Source organism: Jaculus jaculus, chromosome 10, assembly GCF_020740685.1.
Source record: "Jaculus jaculus isolate mJacJac1 chromosome 10, mJacJac1.mat.Y.cur, whole genome shotgun sequence".
NCBI lineage: Eukaryota > Metazoa > Chordata > Mammalia > Rodentia > Dipodidae > Jaculus > Jaculus jaculus.
In genome coordinates this window covers 102,743,383-102,765,816 of record NC_059111.1, presented here as the reverse complement: position 1 = coordinate 102,765,816, position 22,434 = coordinate 102,743,383, and the positions used below count along the sequence as shown (strand labels likewise).

The following is a 22,434-nucleotide window of genomic DNA, read 5'->3' as shown; positions in this document are numbered from 1 at the left end:
TTAATATATGGATATGAACATCAAGAGAAGTATTTACTGTACAGTTTGATGAGCATAGTATATACATTTATCCAGACATTACACCCCTAGGGTTCATGACTACCCCTGTTGTAGGTTTTCAGTATCAGGGATGTATGTATTCTCTCCCATGGAGCAGGCCTCCAGTCCAATTAGAGGGCAGTTCATTTCCCCCATAACAGACATGCCACTATTATACCCATTGGCTCATTCGATCTGACTGGCCAAATATAAGGCTTGCAGTGTCCACTGTTACGTATCTTCACTGGTGATTTCTTTCTCTCCCATTGAACTGCATGCAGCGTGGCTTTTCCCAGCTTTCTGTCAGCTGGTCTACATGCAGGAGGTTTCCATCTCAGCTCCAACAGGATTTCTCAGTGATCTTGCAGCCCAAGTATGTGGAGTCTTCTGCAATAGGGTCTTACCATCTATTCCTGGTGGGAAACCATGAGCCTCAGCAATGGCCTGTAATGTTTTGTGGGCATCAGGGACCAGGGATCTCCCTGGCCAACAACTCACTGGAAAGTATCCCATCCCTGGCACTGAAAATTTTCTAGTAACAATCTATGGCTCTTGAGTGTTCCATTGTCAAAAAAAGTAGGTTTCCATATGACTTATTTATATCCTCTTAGATTTTGATTAATCACAGAGAGCTAAGCTGTTTTTTTTTAATATTTATTTTTATGTATTTATTTGAGAGAGGGGTGTAAATAGAGAAAGAGAGAGGGAGGGGAAAAGAGAGAATGGGCACACCAAGGCCTTTCCTTTACTCAATATCTTCCCCTGACCTCACTTAGGTCTTTTCATCCCCATTAATCTGTTGTTCTACTTACATATATACAATACAATCCTATTAATCCCCCCTCCCTTTGTATCTCAGATATCAAAATACAATTACTTTGCATCTCAGACTAACTTGATGCACAAAGGTATCAGTGACACACCATGAAGATCTAAACTCCAGGTTGGACTGAAGATGCAGGTACATGCTCACTAGCAACCCCATGACTCAAGAAGCAGAAGGGTAAGAATGGCCACATGAAAGTCCCGCCTTGCTACACAGTGACACCCTGTCTGAAAAAAAATACAAAACTGGAAAAGAAACAAACAAATAAACAAAAAACAAATTAGAGCTGGAGAGATGGCTTAGCAGTTAAGGCACTTGCCTGCAAAGCCAAAGGATTCAGGTTCGATTTTCTATGACCTATATAAGCCAGATGCACAAGGTGGTGTATGCATCTGGAGTTTGCTTGCAGCAGCTGGAGGCCTTGGTGTGCCCATTCTCTCTCTCCCTCTCCCTCTCTCTCTCTCTTTATACCCCCTCTCTCAAATAAATACATAAAAATAAATATTAAAAAACCAACTTAGTTCTCTGGGATTAAATGCTCAGTGAATGTTAGCTGGTAGTATTAATTTCCCTTTTCTTGTTATTGTGCCCCTGATATCCAAGGTTGACTGTGGTCCTCTTGTTAGCTGGGAAATCTTTTCATTATGTAAAAAGTATTTAGAGGGATGGCCTTCTGAATTGTCACCAATGCACATTAAATCTCAGATCCAATGTCATCTAGCGTGTACACCATTTGTCAACTGTGAAGTTAACTAACTGTGTCACGTATGCTTTCCTTTTCTGCATTTCCTCATCTGGAAATCAGGACAAGAAGGTGCCAGCTGGTGATGATGACAGAGTGATGAAACAGTGACCAGATGTCACAAAGATGGGAGGGGCTAAGAGGGTTCACAGCAAACATCAGGGATGTGTTCTCCCTGACCGAAAGTGGACAGTCCTGTTTCCCACGGCCTTGGCCTCAGAAACTGTGGGAAAAATAAGCCCTGGTCCCAGGGCTTCCATTTCCAGATAACAGAGCTACCTTCAAACAGTGGCAGTTTTAGAACAGCAAAAAGAGAGATCCGTGGACCTGGGACCCAGGAGTCTAAGGAATCAAGCTTCTCTTCCCTTGCCTACAATCCCCGGTCAGCACAGTGTTTCACTTCTACACCTCACAGGAAAAGAGCTGGACCACCATGAAACTTATTTTCTATATGAGCATCCTAGCTGGTATGTAACTACTCTTTCCCTTAAGGCGTAGGTCAACATAGGATGGGATGAGGCAAAGGTGAAATGTGGGAAAGTTGCAAGAGAACAATCAATAAATAATCAGTGCAGGGCTGGAGAGATGGCTTAGAGGTTAAGCGCTTGCCCATGAAGCCTAAGGACCCTGGTTCGAGGCTCGATTCCCCAGGACCCACGTTAGCCAGATGCACAAGGGGGCGCACAAGTCGGAAGTTCATTTGCAATAGCTGGAGGCCCTGGTGCACCCATTCTCCCTCTCCCTCTCTCTCTCTCTCTCTCTCTCTCTCTCTCTCTCTCTCTCTCTCTCTCTCTCTCTCTCTGTTGCTCTCAAATAAATAAATAAAAATAAAAATAAAATTTAAAAAACAGCAAAACAAAAGAGAGGAAGGAAGGAAGGAAGGAAGGAAGGAAGGAAGGAAGGAAGGAAGGAAGGAAGGAAGGAAGGAAGGAAGGAAAACTTCCACAAGCAGAATTAAGGTCTCCTCATACCACATCCAAAGGCTGTCAGCAGTAGACTAATTCCATCCTTCTAAATACTAAGCTATGGGATGGGTTATAGCACACAGCTGCCTGGAAATGCCTCAATAGTGAGTGCTCCCACCCTTTAATCTAAAATATGGCCTGCCTTAGCCATGATAAAAGTCCTTCAGTCAACAAGGACAGAGATCCCATGGGGACTTCAGATAAGTCCTCTTCCCTATAAGCTCAGAATGCAATGAATGGTAAAAGTGGAAACAAGATACTCAATACTAGGGTCCCTGCCTTCTGCATTCCCTGCTTCCATGAAGCTCTGGCTGTAGAATTGACTGGTGAGGCATTTCCAACTACTCCCTGATGGCCAAGGTCGCATCTGTATTAGCTGGGTAAACTCCACCTCAGCTGAGGTGGGATGGGATATGTTGCCAATGTCACAGAGCTGCCGTGAAGCTGAGATAAGTCTGTGCAAAACAAGGGGGCTGGTACCTGATATAGAGTTCAGTGTCTCTTGCCCTCCTTAGTCCATCCTAGGACACCCTTGGAGTTTTGAACTATGATCACACAGAGGAGGTGGGTGAGGGTCAGGCCCATTGTGGTAGGATCAGCAAAAGTACCAAGAACAGTCAAGATAGGAAGTGTTTCTGACACTAGATTGAGCATTATTTTCTTTTATATTTTGTTTTTTTAATATTTCATTTATAAAAATAATAGACCTCACAATGGATACCAATAACCTCCCTGGAATGGAGGTCAGGGAGAGGGGATATAAGAGCAAAACCATTTTAAGAGTAAAATATTTTTAAAACTGAAAAAACTAAATGTTCATTTTAGAAATTTGGGGTTTTTTTTTAAAGTAGAAAAATGAACTATATCACTGTCCATGCGTAACATACCAATAACTGACATTTTTCATTTAAATTATTTTTGTTTTTAGACAATTAAATTGTATTATATGTATTCCATTATTTTAACTGAAATGTTACTAATATTTCATTTTGCTATTTAATATTTTAAATACAATTTCAATAGATGATCTTTCACATGTTCATGTGCTTATTTATTTCAGTACTTAGCAATACTGTATTAGATATTTAGGCTTCCAATGTTCAGCTAATATAAATAGTGCTAAAATGATTAGACTTTTAATAATATGTGTATATCTGATTATTTCATTAAAACAGATTATTGTGGTTGGAATTATCAAGTCACAAATTATGAGAATTTATAATTCTCAATGCCTATTTCTAAATTAATTTTTAAGAAACTAAAGTCAACTTAGAAGCTGCAAATGTGTCTTTCACATACACTTTCTTAAATATTAGCAATATTAATCAAAAATGATTATTATAAGTATTATGCAAAGTGTAATTAATTGATTACTTCTTTTCATTTCTATTTTTTTTAAGTTTTGTTTATTTTTATTTATTTGAGAGCAACAGACAGACAGAGAAAGAGGCAGAGAGAGAGAATGGGCGCGCCAGGGCCTCCAGCCACTGCAAATGACTCAAGATGCATGCGCCACCTTGTGCATCTGGCTTACATGGGTCCTGGGGAATCGAGCCTCAAACTGGGGTCCTTAGGCTTCACAGGCAAGCACTTAACCACTGAACTATCTCTGGCCCTGATTACTTCTTTTAAATCATCCATATTTCTTTTCAACTGGGAAGACACTGACCTTGGTATATTAAGAAGATCATTTATTTTCCACAGGGATGTCTTTCTTTGCTCACTCGGCTGTGCAAAAAGAAGACCATGCTCCCTATTTGGTGTACCTCAAGTCTTACTTCAACCCTTGTGTAGGTGTCCTCATCAAACCCATCTGGGTGCTAGCCCCATCTCACTGCTACTTACCGTGAGTACTGAGCAACCTCAACCCCTGAAGCTGGTCCGACTCACTCCAAATCAGAAATTCTCCAATAAGGGCAACTGTCCCCCTTGTGTCCACTTGACAATGCCTAAGGATGCTTTTCATCACCCCATCAGGGAAGAGAGCTACTGTCATCTTAGTGGGTAGACGCCTAGTGAGGATGCCGCCAGAATTCTTAGCGTGCGCTGTGGCTCCCCCACCTAGAAACCTGTCCTGAAAAACATTGACAATGCTGCTATGGAAAGGCCCGAGCCACACGTCACACCTCCTCTATATCTCACCTGTCTTTTTGTAAAATTTTGCACTAAGACATGAATGCATTTCTTCCATTAAGAACAGAGAAGAGGCTGCAGAGATGGTTTAGCCTGTGAGGTCTAAGAACTCATGTTTGAATCTCCAGGTCCCACATAAGCCAGACACAGTAATGCAAGTGCACAATGTCGCACGTGTCTAGAGTTTGTTCACAGCAACTGAAGGCCCTGGCATGCCCATTCTCTCTCTCTCTCTCCCTCTCTCTCTCCCTCTCTCTCTCTCTCTCTCTCTCTCTCTCTCTCTCTCTCTCTCTCTCCCTCCCTCCCTCCCTCCCTCCCTCCCTCCTCTCTCTCTCTCTCTCTCTCTCTCTCCCTCTCTCAAAATAAGAAAAAGAAAAACTTTTAAAGAACCCAGCAGATAAGGTACAATTCACTCCAATTAGGTAAATTTAGAAGAGCTTTGAGAAGAGAACTAAAAAAGTAATGCACATAATGACAGGAAAACGCAAACAGTCACAGGTCCCCCAAAGGCAGTCTTAGGAGCACTATATGCCCATATATATATATATAGTGCCCATCCCATCTGTATGCCTATAAGGAAAGAAAGGGATTGAGGAAGACACTTATGCATGAAGAGTCTACCTGATGGCAAGGGTAACCTTTGTCAAAGACACAGCCAAGCCAGGTGTGGTGGCGCACGCCTTTAATTCCAGCACTCGGGAGGCAGAGGCAGGAGGATCTCCATGAGTCTGAGGCTGCCCTGAGACTACATAGTGAATTCCAGGACAGCCTGAGCTAGAGTGAGATCCTACCTTGAAAAACCAAAAAATAAAAGACACAACCAAGGAATGGGGAGGTGACTCAGCTGTTAAAGGTCCTTGCTTGCAAAGCCTGCTGGACAGGGTTCAATTTCCCAGTGCCCATACCCATGTAAAGTCATATACACAAAGTGGCACATGCAGTTTGTTTACAGCAACAAGTGATCTTGGCATGTCCCTCTCCCCCCGCCCCTCTCTTTCCTTACAAATGAATATAATTTTGAAAACAGACACAGCTGATCTGAGGCACTGACGCAGACAGAGAGCAGAGAGGACAAAAGACTACAGCCTCCCCCTTCTCCCTTCAAGTGCTTCCAGTGCTTCCTGCTAACCAAGAAATCTCATGGATTTAGTCCACATGCTACCTTCCAAAACTTCAGAGCAGCTTAGAGACACCCGTCAGTGGTTTGGGTGAAGAAAACAGAAGATGGACAATTCTCTGGTCATTTCATTCTCCTGTTTCCCCTAAAATGCAAATTTTACACCGTGATAGATCAGATGTAGAGAGAGGGTAGAATACTAAACTTCACAAGCATTATCTTCATCTCCACTGCATTAAGGACATCACCTTCAAACCCAGTGGTTAAGGTCTCCGCTAGGAATAAACACAGGGTCCCACTGCCCCGACATATTGTGAGCAGATGCGACAATCAAGATAGAGCATCATTCACAGTACCTGCCACATTGTAATACCCAATACCCAATGCCTTAACAACGATGACAGTTACTTTCCCCTTCTCCCTCCAGGAATTTGAAGGTGATGCTAGGAAATTTCAAAAGCAGAGTGAGAGACGGTACAGAGCAGACAATTAGTCCCATCCAGATCATCCGCTACTGGAACTACAGCGACGCTGCCCCACAGGATGACCTCATGCTCATTAAGCTTTCTAAGCCCCCCGTTCTCAACCACAAAGTCCAAGTCATGCCCATTGCCACCAGCAATGTCCAGCCAGGCACCAAGTGTATAGTTTCAGGTTTGGACTGGAGCCAAGATAACAACGGTGAGTGCTCCTCCCAGCAAATTAAGGATGTCAGCTTCCCCCTGAAGAGGAGTATCCATGTCCTAAGAGAAGGGGGCCACTGGGGAATGGCTGGAGACCTAAGGGGGACACTACAAGAGCAGTCAGGGAAGCTGGGCATGGTGGTGCACGCCTTTGATCCCAGCACTCGGGAGGCAGAGGTAGGAGAATCGCCATGAGTTCAAGGCCACCCTGAGACTACAGAGTGAATTCCAGGTCAGCCTGGGCTACAGCGAGACCTTACCTCAAAAAAAGCAAAAACAAAAAAAGAGTCGTCTGGACACCTGCCCAGAAGCCCAATGCTTCTCTGCTCCCTGGTGTCAAATGTCCCTTCCCTGCCTCTGCAGGGCTTTCGCAGCCAGAGCCCCCAGTCCATCCGACTGCACACAGACCACATCATTCCTGGTTGCTAGAGATGCCATTCCCACGAAGGAGGCCAGTGGTCCCATTTCACATGTAAAAGACAGCTCAGACAAACTGAGTCAGGTAATCTGATTCCCTCAGGACTGGACACAGAGGAAAATGGACACTGTTATTTCAGTGACCAGATCACAATACTCTGGATTAACATTCATAGTGACTCAAGTTCATTTATTCCCTTGTTCTTTTCCGTTTTAACTACACACACAGGACACACACAGAAAGAGAGAGAGAAAGAGACAGAGAGACATTGAAGTGAGGGTTAGAATTGAATAGCAATTGTGACCAGGCTGTTTCCTCTCACTCTGTCTTCTTCTCTCAGAGAGGCATCCTGACTTACGGCAGAACCTTGAGGCCCCTGTGATGACTGACGAAGAATGTCAGATGACTGAGCAAGGAAGCAGCCACCGGAACTCCATCTGTATTAAATTTATGAAAGTACTCAACCGGATTATGGGGGTAAATGTTTTTTTAATCTACATTCAGATTTATCTTACTTGTATATTGTCCTGTTAACTATTTAACCGGGGTGCCATTTTTTTATTGTCATTTTTTTGAGATTTTTATAAGGCCACTACAATGAGACTTTTCATTTCCTAATCAGGGATTCCCCTTACAAAGAGCTTTGTTAGAAAACAGTATAATGGGCTGGAGAAGATGGCTTAGCGGTTGGGGCACTTGCCTGCAAAGCCAAAGGACCCTGGTTTGATTTCCCCAGGACCCACATAAGCCAGATACACAAGGAGACCCTGCATTTGGAGTTCGTTTATAGTGGCTGGAAGCCCCGGTGTGCCCATTTTCTCTCTCCCTCCCTCCCTCTCTACCTCTCAAATAAATAAATAAATATTTTTTGTTCATTTTTTATTTATTTGAGAGCAACAGACATAGAGAGAAAGACAGGTAGAGGGAGAGAGAGAATGGGCGCGCCAGGGCTTCCAGCCTCTGCAAATGAACTCCAGACGCGTGCGCCCCCTTGTGCATCTGGCTAACGTGGGACCTGGGGAACCGAGCCTCGAACTGGGGTCCTTAGGCTTCACAGGCGAGCGCCTAACCACTAAGCCATCTCTCCAGCCCAATAATATATTTTAAAAAGAAAACAGAATAATGACTTTGAGGCCCCTACTGCCTAGGGACCAAGACTGAGCAAGAAATCTATAACAAGTCCCAACAAAGCCACCTGCATGGCCTTGGGACTTACCTAAGAGCAGAAGAGGAACAGAGCAGCCACACCTCCTTAGACACCTGGAAGGACTAAAGACCTTCTTTATCTCTCTTCTACCGACTCTAACTTCTCTCATATAATGTGTCCAGACACACCATTTCCCCCAGAAACTCATAAAAGAGAACACCCCGTTTCTTGGATTTCCAGAGCTCACTTGCCCCTCTCCCCTTTGTCTTTAGACCCCACTTCCAACTCTCTTAAGGAAAGCTTGAACTCTAAAAGACCATTGTCTCAGCTGCCTCTCATCAAATGAGCCCGTTGCTCTCTCTTTCATCCCGCTTTTGATCAAACTTTATTCACTGAAGTGTATTACATACCTCTAGTTATTCCCACTTTGCTGGATATTCATTCTCATAGCTACAAGTAAAAGAGTGGGGGGGGGGAACACTTTTTTTTTTTAATTTAAAAAAAAATCAAACTTTTAACAAGTTAAAACTTACTTCAAACTGGGCATGGTGGCACACGCCTTTAATCCCAACCACTCAGGATCTCCATGAGTTCAAGGCCACCCTGAAATTACATAGTGAATTCCAGGTCAGCCTGTGCTAGAATTAAACCCTACCTCAAAAAAAACAAAAAACAAAAACAAACAAAAAAACAAAAAAACCTTACTTCAAAATGAGGAAGGACTCATTTTATATGGGATATCCAGAGACGCTGATCTTGGATTTTCAAGATCAAACAAAGCTAGCTACCACCAAGTTAGACAAAAAGAGCCTAAGCTCTCAGTCCTCCAACTCAGTGCCCCTTTTATGACATCATGCTGCCTCTCAGCAGAGCTCATCTGAAGTGAGAGCTTCTAGGGAGGATTCCTGTGAGAGGACCTGATGACTCTCTCTCTTTCTCTCTCTCATCTCTGACAGGAAGTGGCTGTTGCGACTGTCATTTGTAAAAACAAGCTACAAGGGATCGAGGTTGGAAACTTCATGGGAGGAGACGTTGGTATCTATACCAATGTTTACAAGTATGTGTCATGGATTGAGAAAACCACTAAAGATAGGAAAAATTGAATCCCTACTTCGCCCTCTGCAGCCCACTGTCTCTGCCATTGACTATACAAGATCATATGCTCCCTAAACTCAAAATAAAATCTCCAAGTAGGAATGTTCAGGTGCAGCACACTTGGCAGCCAGTGTCGGCTTCTTTGAGCCTGCGCCCATACCCTGCTGCACTGTCCTGGGTTACGCTCATTACTATACGTAGTAATGCTTATGACAAAACCTTGAAGTTGTTTTTCATCCTCCTTTACAAAAGAAGACTTACAGCTAAAGAAAGCATAGCCCATAATTATCAGATTATCAGAGCTTTGAATGAAATGCCAAAATGCCTATTCTAAATCTCGTGCAATTTGCCTCGCTATTACAAGGGAATCCATGGCGTTGCTCTGGGGTGTGGGGTCAGGGCAAATAAAATATAGGCATAGTACTAGCTTCAGAGGAAAGGAAAGTATCCTGAGGGGCAGGACAGACTGTTTTAAGATCTTGGCTGCAGCTAGGGCTGGGGATATATATAGTTCAGTGAGTCCCGCTTGCTTTGAAAGATTGAGGACCAGAGTTCAATCCCCAGAACCCACGTAACAATGCCTGGAGTGGTGGGGCGTGCTTGCTTAGAATTCCAGCACTGAGGAGGCACAGGCAGACAGATTTCTGAAGCTTGCTGACCAGCCCGTTTAGTTTACTTGGCAAGCTCCAGGCCAATGAGAGGTCCTGCCTCAAAAAAGGTCAGTGAAGGAGGCTGGAGAGATGGCTTAGTGGTTAAGTGCTTGCCTGTGAAGCCTAAGGACCCTGGTTCAAGGCTTGATTCCCCAGGACCTGTGTTAGCCAGATGTACAACGTCTGGAGTTTGTTTTGCAGTGGCTGGAGGCCCTGGCATGCCCATTCTCTCTCTTTCTGTCACTTTCAAATAAATAAATAAAAATTAAAAATAAATAAAAAATTTTAAAAGCCCAGCACTGAACACTGCATGGGGACCACGCCTGTAACACATGAGCCTCTTGCAGGGTACACTTCATACCCAAACCACAACAGTGTTGAGATAAGGGCAACAAATCCCTGAATTCTTGAGATAAACACCTTGATCATGGCATATCCAGTGTTTTAATCTGGTGTTACATTCTGTTTTCTGATCAAATGATCATTTGTATTTCACATATCTTACTTTTATATTTACAGGTTAAGTTGGCCTATGGTTTTTTGCCTTTGATTTCTGTCTGGTTTGGGGGCCAAGATTGTATCAGCTTCAGAGTGAAATTGGGAAGTTATTTCCCTTATTCTTCAATTATCTAGAATAGCTTTTTAGAGATTAAATTATAGGGCTGGAGGGATGGCTTAGCGGTTAAGGTACTTGCTTGCAAAGCCAAAGGACCCAAGTTCAATTCCCTAGGAACCACGTTGGCCAGATGCACAAGAGGCCACACGCATCTAGAGTTCATTTGCAGTGGCCAGATGCCCTGGCACAACCATTCTCTCTCTCTCTTTCTCTCTCTCAATAAATAAATAAAAATTTTAAAAAAACAAGTAAATTATAACAGGGTTAATTTTTATCTATAAATTTTTCTGCATGGGAATAACTGCTATTACTTCAAGCTATTATATTAAATAAGTATGTTCTTATTTCTTCGTAACTCAGTTTTTAAAATTATTTATTTATTTGAGAGGGGGGAAAGAGAGAGAAACAGAAAGAGGCAAACAAAGAGAGAGAATGGGCACGCAAGGGCCTCTAACTATTGCAAACAAACTCCAGGCACATGCACCACCTAGTGAATCTGGCTCTATGTGGGTACTGGGGAATCAAACCTGGGACTTTTAGCCTTTGCAGGCAAGTGCCTTAACCACTAAGCAATCTCTCCAACCCCCTGAACTCCGTTTTTGTAAATTGTATTTTTCTAGAAATTTACAATTTCATCTAAGTTTTCAAATTTATTGAAGTAAAGTTTTGCCTGGGGTGTTTTTATTATCTGTCCACTGTCCCACTTTTATTTAATATAGTTTGGAAGTCTTAGCCATAGCAATAAGGCAAGAGACACACATAAAAGGGATACAAATTGGAAAGGAAGAGATCAAGTTATCATTATTTGCAGATGACATGATTCTATACATAAAGGACCCTAAAGACTCTACTAGCAAACTGTTAGAGCTGATCAAAACCTACAGCCATGTAGCAGGATACAAAATAAATACACAGAAATCAGTAGCCTTCATATATGCTAACAACAAACACACAGAGGATGAAATCAGAGAATCACTCCCATTCACAATTTCATCAAAAAAAAAAAAAAGTACCTTGGAATAAACCTAACCAAGGAAGTAAAGAATCTCTACAATGAGAACTTTAAAACACTCAAGCGAGAAATTGCAGAAGACACTAGAAAGTGGAGAAATATCCCTTGTTCCTGGATTGGAAGAATCAATATTGTGAAAATGGCAATCTTACCTAAAGCAATCTACACATTTAATGCAATCCCTATCAAAATTCCAAAAGCATTCTTCATAGAAATAGAAAAAACAATCCAAAAATTCATTTGGAACCACAAAAAACCTCGAGTATCTAAAATAATACTGAGCAACAAAAATAAGGCTGGTGGTATCACCATACCTGATTTTAACCTATACTACAGAGCCATAGTAACAAAAACAGCATGGTACTGGCACAAAAACAGACATGTAGATCAGTGGAACAAAATAGAGGACCCAGATGTAAGCCCAAGTAGCTATAGCCACCTGATATTCGATAAAGATGCCCAAAATACTCATTGGAGAAAAGATAGCCTCTTCAGCAAATGGTGTTGGGAAAACTGGATATATATTTGCAGAAGGATGAAAATAGATTCTTCTCTCTCGCCATGCACAAGAATTAAGTCCAAATGGATTAAAGACCTTAACCTCAGACCTGAAACTCTGAAACTGCTAGAGGAAAAAGTGGGGGAAACCCTTCAACATATTGGTCTTGGCAAAGACTTTCTGAATACAACCCCAATTGCTCAGGCAATAAAACCACAGATTAATCACTGGGACCTCATGAAATTACAAAGATTTTGCACTGCAAAGGACACAGTGAAAAAAGCAAAGAGGCAACCTACAGAATGGGAAAAAAATCTTTTCCAGCATGATATCTGACAGAGGATTAATATCTAGGATATACAAAGAACTCAAAAAGTTAAATAATAAGGAATCAAACAAGCCAATCAAAAAATGGGCTAAGGAGCTAAATAGAGCATTCTCAAAGGAAGAAATACAAATGGCATATAAGCATCTAAAAATATGTTCTACGTCCCTAGTCATCAGGGAAATGCAGATTAAAACTACATTGAGATTCATTCTCACTCCTGTCAGATTGGCCACCATCATGAAAACAAATGATCATAAATGTTTGTGGGGATGTGGAAAAAGAGGAACCCTTCTGCACTGCTGGTGGGAATGCAATCTGGTCCAGCCATTGTGGAAATCAGTGTGGAGGTTCCTAAAACAGCTCAAGATTGATCTACCATATGACCCAGCTATAGCACTCCTAGGCATATATCCTAAGGACTCATCTCATTTCCTTAGAAGTACGTGCTCAACCATGTTTATTGCTGCTCAATTTATAATAGCTGGGAAATGGAACCAGCCTAGTTGTCCCTCAACTGATGAGTGGATAATGAAGATGTGACACATTTATACAATGGAGTTCTACTCAACGGTAAAGAAAAATGAAGTTATGAAATTTTCAGAAAAATGGATGGACCTGGAAAGGATTATACTAAGTGAGGTAACCCAGGCCCAGAAAGCCAAGCGCCACATGTTCTCTCTCATATGTGGATCCTAGCTACAGATGATTGGGCTTCTGCGTGAGAAGGAAAATACTTAGTAGCAGAGGCCAGTAAGGTAAAAAGGAAACATAAAGGGAAGAGAAAGGAAGGGAGGCGGGTACTTAATAGGTTGATATTGTATATATGTAAGTACAATGATTAATATGAGGAGGTAATATGATGGAGAATGGAATCTCAAAGGGGAAAGTGTGGGGGGTGGGGGAGGAAGGGAATTACCATGGGATATTTTTTATAATCATGGAAAATGCTAATAAAAATTAAAGTTTTTTTAAAAAAATTTCAATAATCTCGGCAGGAAGATGGCGGGCCTGGGGTCCTGAGCGCAGCGGGTCCGCCTCGTCCCCCACCGCGCGCCTGTGGCCCGAGCCTGTGGCCCGCGGGGCAGCGTGAGTCAGCAGCGGCCAGCGCGGAGACTGCCCAGCCTGCTGGTGGACCCGGCCCAGGAGACGGTGCACCGCCGCTGCCAGGACCCCATCAATGTGGAGAGCCTGCTGCCACCAAAGATACGGATTAATTCAGGAAAAAATGTACAGTATGTATCCATGAGAACTCTAAAAGTGAAGAGGCCTCGTTTTGATGTGTCACTGGTTTATCTAACTCGAAAATTTATGGATCTTGTCAGATCTGCTCCTGGGGGCATTCTTGACTTAAACCAGGTTGCCACAAAATTGGGAGTATGAAAATGGCGAGTGTATGACATCACCAATGTCTTAGATGGCATCGAGCTAGTGGAAAAGAAATCTAAGGATCATATTCGGTGGATAGGATCTGATCTTAAAAATTTTGGAACAGTGCCCCAACAAAAGAAACTCCAGGAAGAACTCTCCGACTTATCAGCAATGGAAGATGCACTGGCGAGTTAATCAAAGATTGTGCTCACTTGAGTCTCCTCCAAATCATATTAGGAACCAGCCTGGTGCTGAAGAACCCAGATAGAGTGGCCATTATCCAGGGTTAAAGGGAGAGGTAGCAGGTAGAAGTCACTGAGGAAGGGTTAGGGGCTTCAGCCAAAAACAGATTCGGGGAGACAACCAACTGAGGCTTTAAATGTCACACCTTCCAAGTCTTTCCTACCTCATCTCCCAGCTTCAGGTGAGGTGTTAACAGTATTATCTCAATTTGTAGTCTTTTTTTTTCCATTCCAGCTGTCCTGAGCCCTCGATGGTGTATGCCCGCCCCCCCCACAACCTTTCCTAGCAGATTCCTTCCTTTCCCTTGGCCAAAGACTTATTGAGTGGATAGGGGTGAAGCCTTGGTCTGACCCTCCAAAACCCTGGCCACTTAAAAAGTATATCCCTGATGGGTGGAAAGGTGTGTGCTGCCACATAGATGTTTGGGTCACTCCCCAGAGGAGAGGTAAACGACACCCTCCATCTTCATGATATCTTTTTGCTGTTGCCATTGACTTCCTACCCTTTATTTTGTCCTATCCTACACTGCAGATTTCTATTTTGTGTTGAACTTGCTTTTTTTCATATTGAAAGGATGACATTGCCCCAAGAGCCAAAAATAAATGGGAATTGACAAAAAAAAAAAAAAAAAAAAAAAAGATTGTGCTCAACAGCTGCTTGAGTTAACAGATGACAAAGAAAATGAAAGACTGGCGTATGTGACCTACCAGGATATTCTCAGCATTCAAGCCTTCCATGAACAGATTGTTACCGCAGTTAAGGCCCCAGAGGAACCCAGACTGGATGTTGCAGCTCCCAGAGAAGACTCCGTAACGGTGCACATAAGGAGCACCAAGGACCCACTGACGTGTGTTTATGTGAAGTGGAGCAGAGCCACTCAAGTGGCAGCGCGTCTGATGGAGCAGAGACCTCCTCCTCTCAGAGCAAACACCCAGAACGCCCCGAGAAAGAAGCAACGCCTCAGTGAAGTGAAGGATCATTCGGGAGGAACTGACAGCCTCTGAGAAATGGACTGAGGTTTGAGAACTGCACATGTGGATAAATTCCGCATCGGTTTAATTCTCAGCAATAAATGGCCATGAAGTGCCCTCACTCTCCTTCCATAGCAGCAGTAAGGCCAGTAGGAGCTGAGTAGCTCCCTACTGGAGTAACTGGATAATTATGGTGACCACATTCAGAATCCACTTTTGATCATTGTTCTCTGCCTTTTATCAGTGAAAAAGACATCTTGTCTCCTGAAATAGTTTTATCACAAGGAATAGCATGAAAATAGATGGTCAGGTCTGACAAAGGCAATTCCTCATAGATGCTGCCTTTCCCTAAAGAATCCTGTTGTGTTACACAAGAGAAATTGCCTTACACTGGTTCACATTTGCAAGTTTGTAAGTGTTGTACACTGGCTAGGTGTACACACAGAACGATATGTGATGTCTTTGTATATATCTGTAAAATGTTTAGATTACTTGTGAAATATGTCTTAAGTCATACTTTCCAGCCTTGTACAGCCAAAATAATGTATAGGTGGAAAGTGACAAATAAATGCTCTAATTTCCTTAATATCTCTAACTTATTAGAATCCTCTGGATGAGAGTTAGCAGTTATTTTTTTTCAAATTTCTACATGTAGAAGTGTCACAAATGTGCTATACATTTAAATTCATGTACTTAATTAAACTATTTTAATATGGTTTCCAATTCTAAAATTGGAGTCAGGTATTTGCTGATTTTCAGCTGCCTACAGGATTACTGTGTCTCAGTCAGTTGGTAGCTTGCCTTAAGACTTTGGGAGCAAGTATAGAAATACTGTCAGGTTACAGATCAGCTCACGGAGATGAGAATTTGGTCATGGTGAAATTGGCAATCACGTGAAGTTTCCTGCAAGCAGGTTTTTGGGGTGCACTTCTGCACGCAGCCATGCTCCTCGGTCGGGGTCACCTCCCATGCCTTGTTCCCTGCCCACCTTTCAGCTCTAGTCCACCTTTCTAGCACCTCACTGTTTCTACCTCAGTAAGTCACGGACCACTCTGTGCCTCAGTTTACTCAGTAATTTACCATAGACTGTGAGCTCCTTGAGTTACCTTAGGTAGTCATTGCTCTATCTCAGCGCCTTACACCATGCCTGGTCCAGAAAAAGTGCCCAATAAATGTGTGACAAACCAAAAAAAAAAAAAAAATTCAATCTCAGTATCCAGAGGTAAGGAAAATGTTTCATTCATATTTTTCAACTTCAACATTCTTTATCTTATAGTGGTACATTAGTTTAAGTTGTCATAATGCATCTTAAACTGGGTGGCATATAAACTATTCCTGTGGTTTGGGCGGCTGTGAAGTCCAATGCCCAGGTGCCAACAGATTCAGTGTCTGAAGAAGGCCTACTTCCTAGTTCACAGCCAATAAGTGCATGTATGTGTGTGTGTGTACACATGTCCATGTATGTGTGTGTGTACACATGTCCATGTATGTGTACGTGTGACATAAGAGCCTTCCAAATATAAAGGCAATGATTCCATTTATGATGGATCTACCCTCAGAACCAAAATGTATCCCCTCACAAAACCCCAGCTCTAAACAAGGTTTCTGTATATGAATTTGTTTTTTGTTATTTCTTTGGTTTTGTTTCATCTTCCTTTGCTTAAGTCAGGGTCTCACACTGGATACAGTGTGATAACAGGCTTGCTTTATACTTGAAATAATCCTTTTGCTCCAGTCTCCCAAGTGCTAGGGTTACAGACATGGATTTGCCTGGCTTCATGAAGTCAATTTCAATTTCAATTGAATATCAATTTCACAGGGATACAAACTTTCTGTGTGTGGCAAGTGTTTGTAATTTACTAGCCTTTTTGGAGAACAAATCTTTTTTCAATATCTATGCAAAGAAGAAACACACTGAAGAAAGATAATTGAAGGTAATTTAATATGATATATTAAGGGTCAGGAAAGATTAAAGAAACTAACAAGGTGTGATGAAAGCTCCAGAATCTGATGGTTAAGTTCTATTGTCAACTTGTTCAGATTGAGAATCAAATAAGAGACACCCTCTTGAGCAGGTCTGTGAGGACTTTCTTTAAAAGATTGATGGAGGGAGGAAGGGCATCTTCCAGAGCAGTGGTCCCTCCAGTGAGAATATATACAGAAGCTCCCAGGGAACACAGGGCCTTTCCCTTGAATGTCCTTGCTACTTGCGAGTGGTACACACACCTTCCCTGTTGCTGTTATCCTCCATGGTCACTGGAGCCCCACCCTCATCAGCCTTCCAATGGGAACCAAAGACCACCAGCGACCCAGGAATCTTCCAGGTCTTTAGTGACAGATTGGGACTGCTGAGGCCCCCAGTTTTGTAGACTGAACAGCTTCTGTGTTCCCTGACTTTTCAGCTTGCAGGTAGCCATTATGACGGCTCAACCAGAATCCTGTAAACTAATATAGTAAGTCCTCTTTATAATACATATTAAGTATATCAGTTCTGTTCTTTTAGAGAACCCTGACTAATACAGAATTCTTCTCCAAACTCGAGCTTGAAAGTTTGCCAGTAGTTGGTTCATGTGTTAAGCTGGGTCTCCAGCTTGGTGCTGTTGGAAGATAATGAAATTTTAAGTGGTTGTGCTTGCTCAAAGGATTTGTGTCACTAAGAACTTTAGGACTCCCGCCCCTTCTCTTTCTTCTTTTTCATTCAATCGCCATGAAGTGAACGAGCATGTCACACACCTCTGCCATTACGTGCTACCTACCCCCACGTCTCCAGAGCCCTGCAGACCATGGGTCCCATCTACCGCTGACTGAGATTTCGCAAACTGTGGGCCAAGACCGCCCACTCTTCTCCATAAGCACGTCACCTTTGGCATGTCTTACAGTAGTGGAAAGCTTGCCAACACAAAGGTTAAGAGAGCAAGCGGGTGTTGCCAGCTTCCACGTGGCTGGGATGAGCATCCAAACCAGGGCCGGCTTAGAGGGGGAAGGGGTTCATTTCAGCTTGCAGATCAAAGGGGAGTCCCACCGATGGTGGAAGAAGCTGGCTCCCACTCATAAGTGCAGAAAGAAACCACCAAATAACCAGCACTACAAGCAAGCACATCAGAGCCCCTAGCCGGGCGTGGTGGCGCACGCCTTTAATCCCAGCAGTCAGGAGGCAGAGGTAGGAGGATAACCTTGAGTTCAAAGCCTCTCTGAGACTACCCAGTGAATTCCAGATCAGCTTGGGCTAGAGTGAGACCCTCCCTCAGAGAATCAAAAAAGTAAAATAAAATAAAATAAAATAAATAAAACTTCTTTGTGTATCTTTAGACTTGAATTCAGATCCACTCCCAGTGATACCTCCAGGCAGAAGGTGGAAGAGCCAAGTGGCAAGATTTTTTTTTTCTTTTGTTTTGTTTTTCTGTTTTTCGAGGTAGGGTCTCACTCTACACCAGGCTGACCTGGAATTCACTATGTAGTCTCAGGATGGCCTCGAACTCACAGCAATCCTCCTATCTCTGCCTCCTGAGTGCTGGGATGAAAGGCGTGCGCCACCACATCCAGCATTCCAAGTGACAAGGTTTAATAAAACACCTGCATCTATGGGGGAGTCTATGTGGGATATACATTCAAACAACCACGCAGTAAAGGCACAGTCATTAGAGAAGGGTCTCTGATAAGGAACCACAGCCTCAAAGACAGCAGCCTACCTGTCCCAAACCATTCCCATAAGGACATATACACAAAATTAACTTTCTCTATCTATGTATTATCCTTTTCTCTATCCTTATCTGACTGCCTTTTTTGTATGAAACTCTTCTGAATTTTATTGACATTTGTATACATATATACAATGTGTTTTGATAAAGTTCCATCCCACTGTCTTCTCTTCATTCCCCTTCCACTAGACCCCTCCTTCACAACGAGCCTTTTTTTTTTTTTAACGTTGATATCTTTTCTTGTGCATGTGTGTTGCACGGAGTTTAATTAGAGTACATAAGCTTATGGGTAACTTCCCAGTGACTACACCACTGCAGAAAATGTCTGCTGCCCAGCCAACGTCCACTTACTTTCCTTTTTGACAGCATCCGAATCCTACCCAAATGTTGGGTGCCTCGTTTTACCTAATGTAAATATTTCTGAAGTCGTAGAGAATCAGACCCCCAGCTTCAGTAGGTATGTGACGTAGAATCAGCCGTCCAGCCAGTAAATCCCCCTGAGGCCTCCGGATCAGAGCAGTGACTCAGAAATACATCCCCAGAGGCAGTGGGGCCATCAGAATGCAGCCAGGAATACACCCTGTAGTGTGACTTACTTTATGCCTCATTCCAGGAAAACACCAATATCCTTCCAAGAAACCTGTTTTTACCCTAATCAATGTAAAATCAAATGACATCCCTCATAAATAACAGAAGTAAGAACAAGAATGCCAGGTGTGGTGGCACATGTCTTTAATTCCAGCACTCGAGAGACAGAGGTAGGAGGATCACTATGAGTTCAAGGCCCTCCTGAGGCTACATAGTGAATTCCAGGTCAGCCTGCACTAGAGTGAGACCCTCCCTCAAGAAACAAAAAACAAATGAACAAAAAGTCAGAACAGAGCAGTGAGGAGAGCCAAAGCACCTCTTTCTTCAGCATAGCCAGGGTTCCTAAGATAGTGTCACAAGTCATGAATCAAAAAAGAGGAGTTGAGGGCTGGAGAGATGGCTTAGTGGTTAAGCACTTGCCTGTGAAGCCTAAGGACTCTGGTTCGAGGCTCGATTCCCCAGGACCCACGTTAGCCAGATGCACAAGGGGGCACACACGTCTGGAGTTAGTTCGTTTTCAGTGGCTGCAGGCCCTGGCATATCCATTCTCTCTCCCTCCTCCCTCTCTCTCTCTCTCTCTCTCTCTCTCTCTCTCTCTCTGCCTCTTTCTCTCTCTGTCACTCTCAAACAAATTTTAAAAAAAGAGGAGTTGAAAACATATTAAAATTATAAAACTAATGACTGGAAAAACTACAACTGAAATACAGATGTTCAAATTTAGGCATGGATTTATGATGAAGTATGATAATCTCCAAACTTTGATGAATTACAAAGGATTAAAAAGATACTGCTCACTTTTAACCAAATAAAAGAAGTAAAACCTCACATTGTAAAAATAATCACCAGAAAAACTAAAGCAGAGTGGAAACGATTATTGGCTGTAGGCAGCGAGGCTAATAGTGGTGAGCGAAATGGGAAATCAATGCTGTTCATCTCCTGCCTTTCTATACAGTGGAGTCATTCTTAGCCATAGTGTTAAGCTGAACCTTTATCACTTCAAATCTCCACATGACACCATCAAGGAGTAATACATTATCAGAGGGAGGCTATTAGTACACAAGCACATGGACACACACACACACACACACACACACACACACACACACACACAGGGATTCAGCTGCAACTCTGCGAATGCAAACTAGAGAAGATTTGATTACACAGGAATCCATTCGGGCACAAAGATTTGCCTCCTGATTTGTTTTCTTGCTAAAACACAAAGCTGCCTCACACCTGTCAACCACCAAACCATTTACAGAGAACAAAGAAATTAAATCCCAAAGTGCACATGGAAACATGTAAGGACTGTTTTAGTATCCAAGTTATACATCACATACCCTCCAAGGCTCAGGGTCCATTGCAGAAGAGGTGGCGGAAAGAATTTAAGGGCCAAAGGGAGGGGACCACTCCTTACATACAACGGTCCCGACAGAAATTGCCCTCGATACCCACGACCTCGCAGTGCCTAGCAATACCCACACAAGACCCTCATAATACAAGAAAAAATTAAGAGACTAATGGAGAGAGGGAGGGGATATGATGGAGAGCAGAGTTATGAAGGGGAAAGCAAGGGAGGGGAGGGAAATACCATGATTTGTTGTCTGTCAGTATAGACGTTCTCAGTAAAAGTATATGTATATTTTAAAAAATCCAAGTTTATTGAGGTATAGTTGGCAATAAAAATTATATACATTTACAGTGTATATGTGACATTTTGATGTATGATGCATTATAAAGTGATTACCACAATCAAGTGAATTAGTATATCTGTCACCTCACATAGTTCCCTCTCTAGAAACAGTAAGGCCTATTCTCCCAGCAAATGTCACGTGTGTAAAAGAGTACTGTTAAGCAGTGTTTTAGACTTCAGATCTCCAGGACTTACTCATCCAGGGAGCTTGTGGCCTTAAATAAGCATTCTTTATTTTTTTTCCCCACACTCCCATCCTGTAATGGCCACCATGCTCTCTTCTGCTTCCCTGAGTTTAATTTTCAAATTCCATGTATCAGTGAGGTCATCAGTAGTTGTCTCTGGGTGAAGTCTATTTTCTCAGCAGTGTGTCCTTCAGGTCTGTTCTAGCTTTAACGAACAATGGCCACTTTGTAAACAAACTGACTAACTTTCCATTGCATACGTAGGCTACATGCTCTGTGACTGTTCACGCCTTCGTAGTCACAAGGTTGATTCCACATCTTGCTATGCCCCTGAGAAAAGCAAGTCATAGAAAATTTGATTTGTTGTGATTTTGGATCTCAGCTCCCATGCATATTACCAGCACCACATTTGAAAGATTAGTTCTCACCTTATATGCTTAACATTTTTCATAAACTTAAAAAATAAAATTTTCATAAACTTAAGCATCTCACATAGGATACACCTGGCATGGTGTTTGACAAGTACTAAAATTACCTGCTAAGGTTTACTGGAAAGAGCACAAAACCTGGAGTCAAAAACCTGGGTCTGGGGCTGGAGAGATGGCTTAGCGGTTAAGGTGCTTGCCTGCGAAGCCTAAGGACCCAGGTTCGATTCTCCAGGTCCTACTTAAGCCAGATACACATGGTGATGCATGTTTCTGGAGTTTGTTTGCAGTGGCTAGAGGCCCTGGCACGTCCATTCTCACTCTCTCTGTCCCTCTTTCTGTCTCTAGTAAATAAATAAATAAAAATAAATCAGAAAAAAATTATTTAAAAAACCTGGGACAGCTTCGTCTGCACATTTACCATGGGATGATGGTCTTTTGCATAACATTACATCAGTTTTGTCACTATGAAATGAGAATAGTTACTGTCAGCATGACATTGCTATTAAAATCAAATGGGATATAGATATAAGAATGCAACATTGTTAGGCACAGTTATTTAGCATTATTACAATTGTCCACAAAGTGCATCTATCTATCTATATAAAACAGAACTGGCATAATGGGCATTCATCCCACTACTACCAAGAAGAGAAAGGAAATGAGCTCAGAAGTGAGCAGAGTTGTCATGAAAGTGCCTAACTTATTGTCCTTCAGAAGCTATCTTTGTTTGGAATAGAATATGATACAAATATGCATGATCAGCTGAATTCGCTGAGGCTCCTAAGATTCCCACCCCCTGGTGTACACACCTGGAGCGATCCTTGTGTGTGAATGTGTGGGAATGGAGCAAAGCTGAAGGGCTTTGTCAGATTCAAAAATGTCCTACATCAGTCAATTTGGAGTTAATCAAAAGGACACTATCCTGGGTGGCCTGAGTCAATCAAGTGAAAGCTCTGAGGAGTGGACAAGGTCTTTGCCGTTGCTTCTACCTCT

General features: G+C 42.6%; 1 protein-coding gene and 1 pseudogene across 1 annotated transcript; both read left to right on the top strand.

The window, feature by feature from the left end:
- The first annotated feature begins 2,040 nt into the window (after positions 1-2,040).
- Prss37 (serine protease 37) lies at positions 2,041-9,173 on the top strand. The gene is made up of 5 exons (XM_004661085.2): positions 2,041-2,074; positions 4,277-4,418; positions 6,250-6,503; positions 7,264-7,400; positions 9,027-9,173. Exons 1-5 carry the CDS (start codon positions 2,041-2,043, stop codon positions 9,171-9,173), a joined length of 714 nt encoding a protein of 237 aa, XP_004661142.2.
- Positions 9,174-9,486: 313 nt separating this feature from the next.
- Positions 9,487-14,848, top strand: LOC101613726 (annotated as a pseudogene).
- The last annotated feature ends 7,586 nt before the right edge of the window (positions 14,849-22,434 follow it).

Coding starts and splice junctions, on each gene's coding strand:
- Prss37 (XM_004661085.2), top strand. CDS start 2,041: ATGAAACTTATTTTCTATATGAGCATCCTAGCTG. Junction 6,504..7,263: donor CTGGAGCCAAGATAACAACG/GTGAGTGCTCCT, acceptor TTCTTCTCTCAG/AGAGGCATCCTGACTTACGG. Junction 7,401..9,026: donor TACTCAACCGGATTATGGGG/GTAAATGTTTTT, acceptor CATCTCTGACAG/GAAGTGGCTGTTGCGACTGT.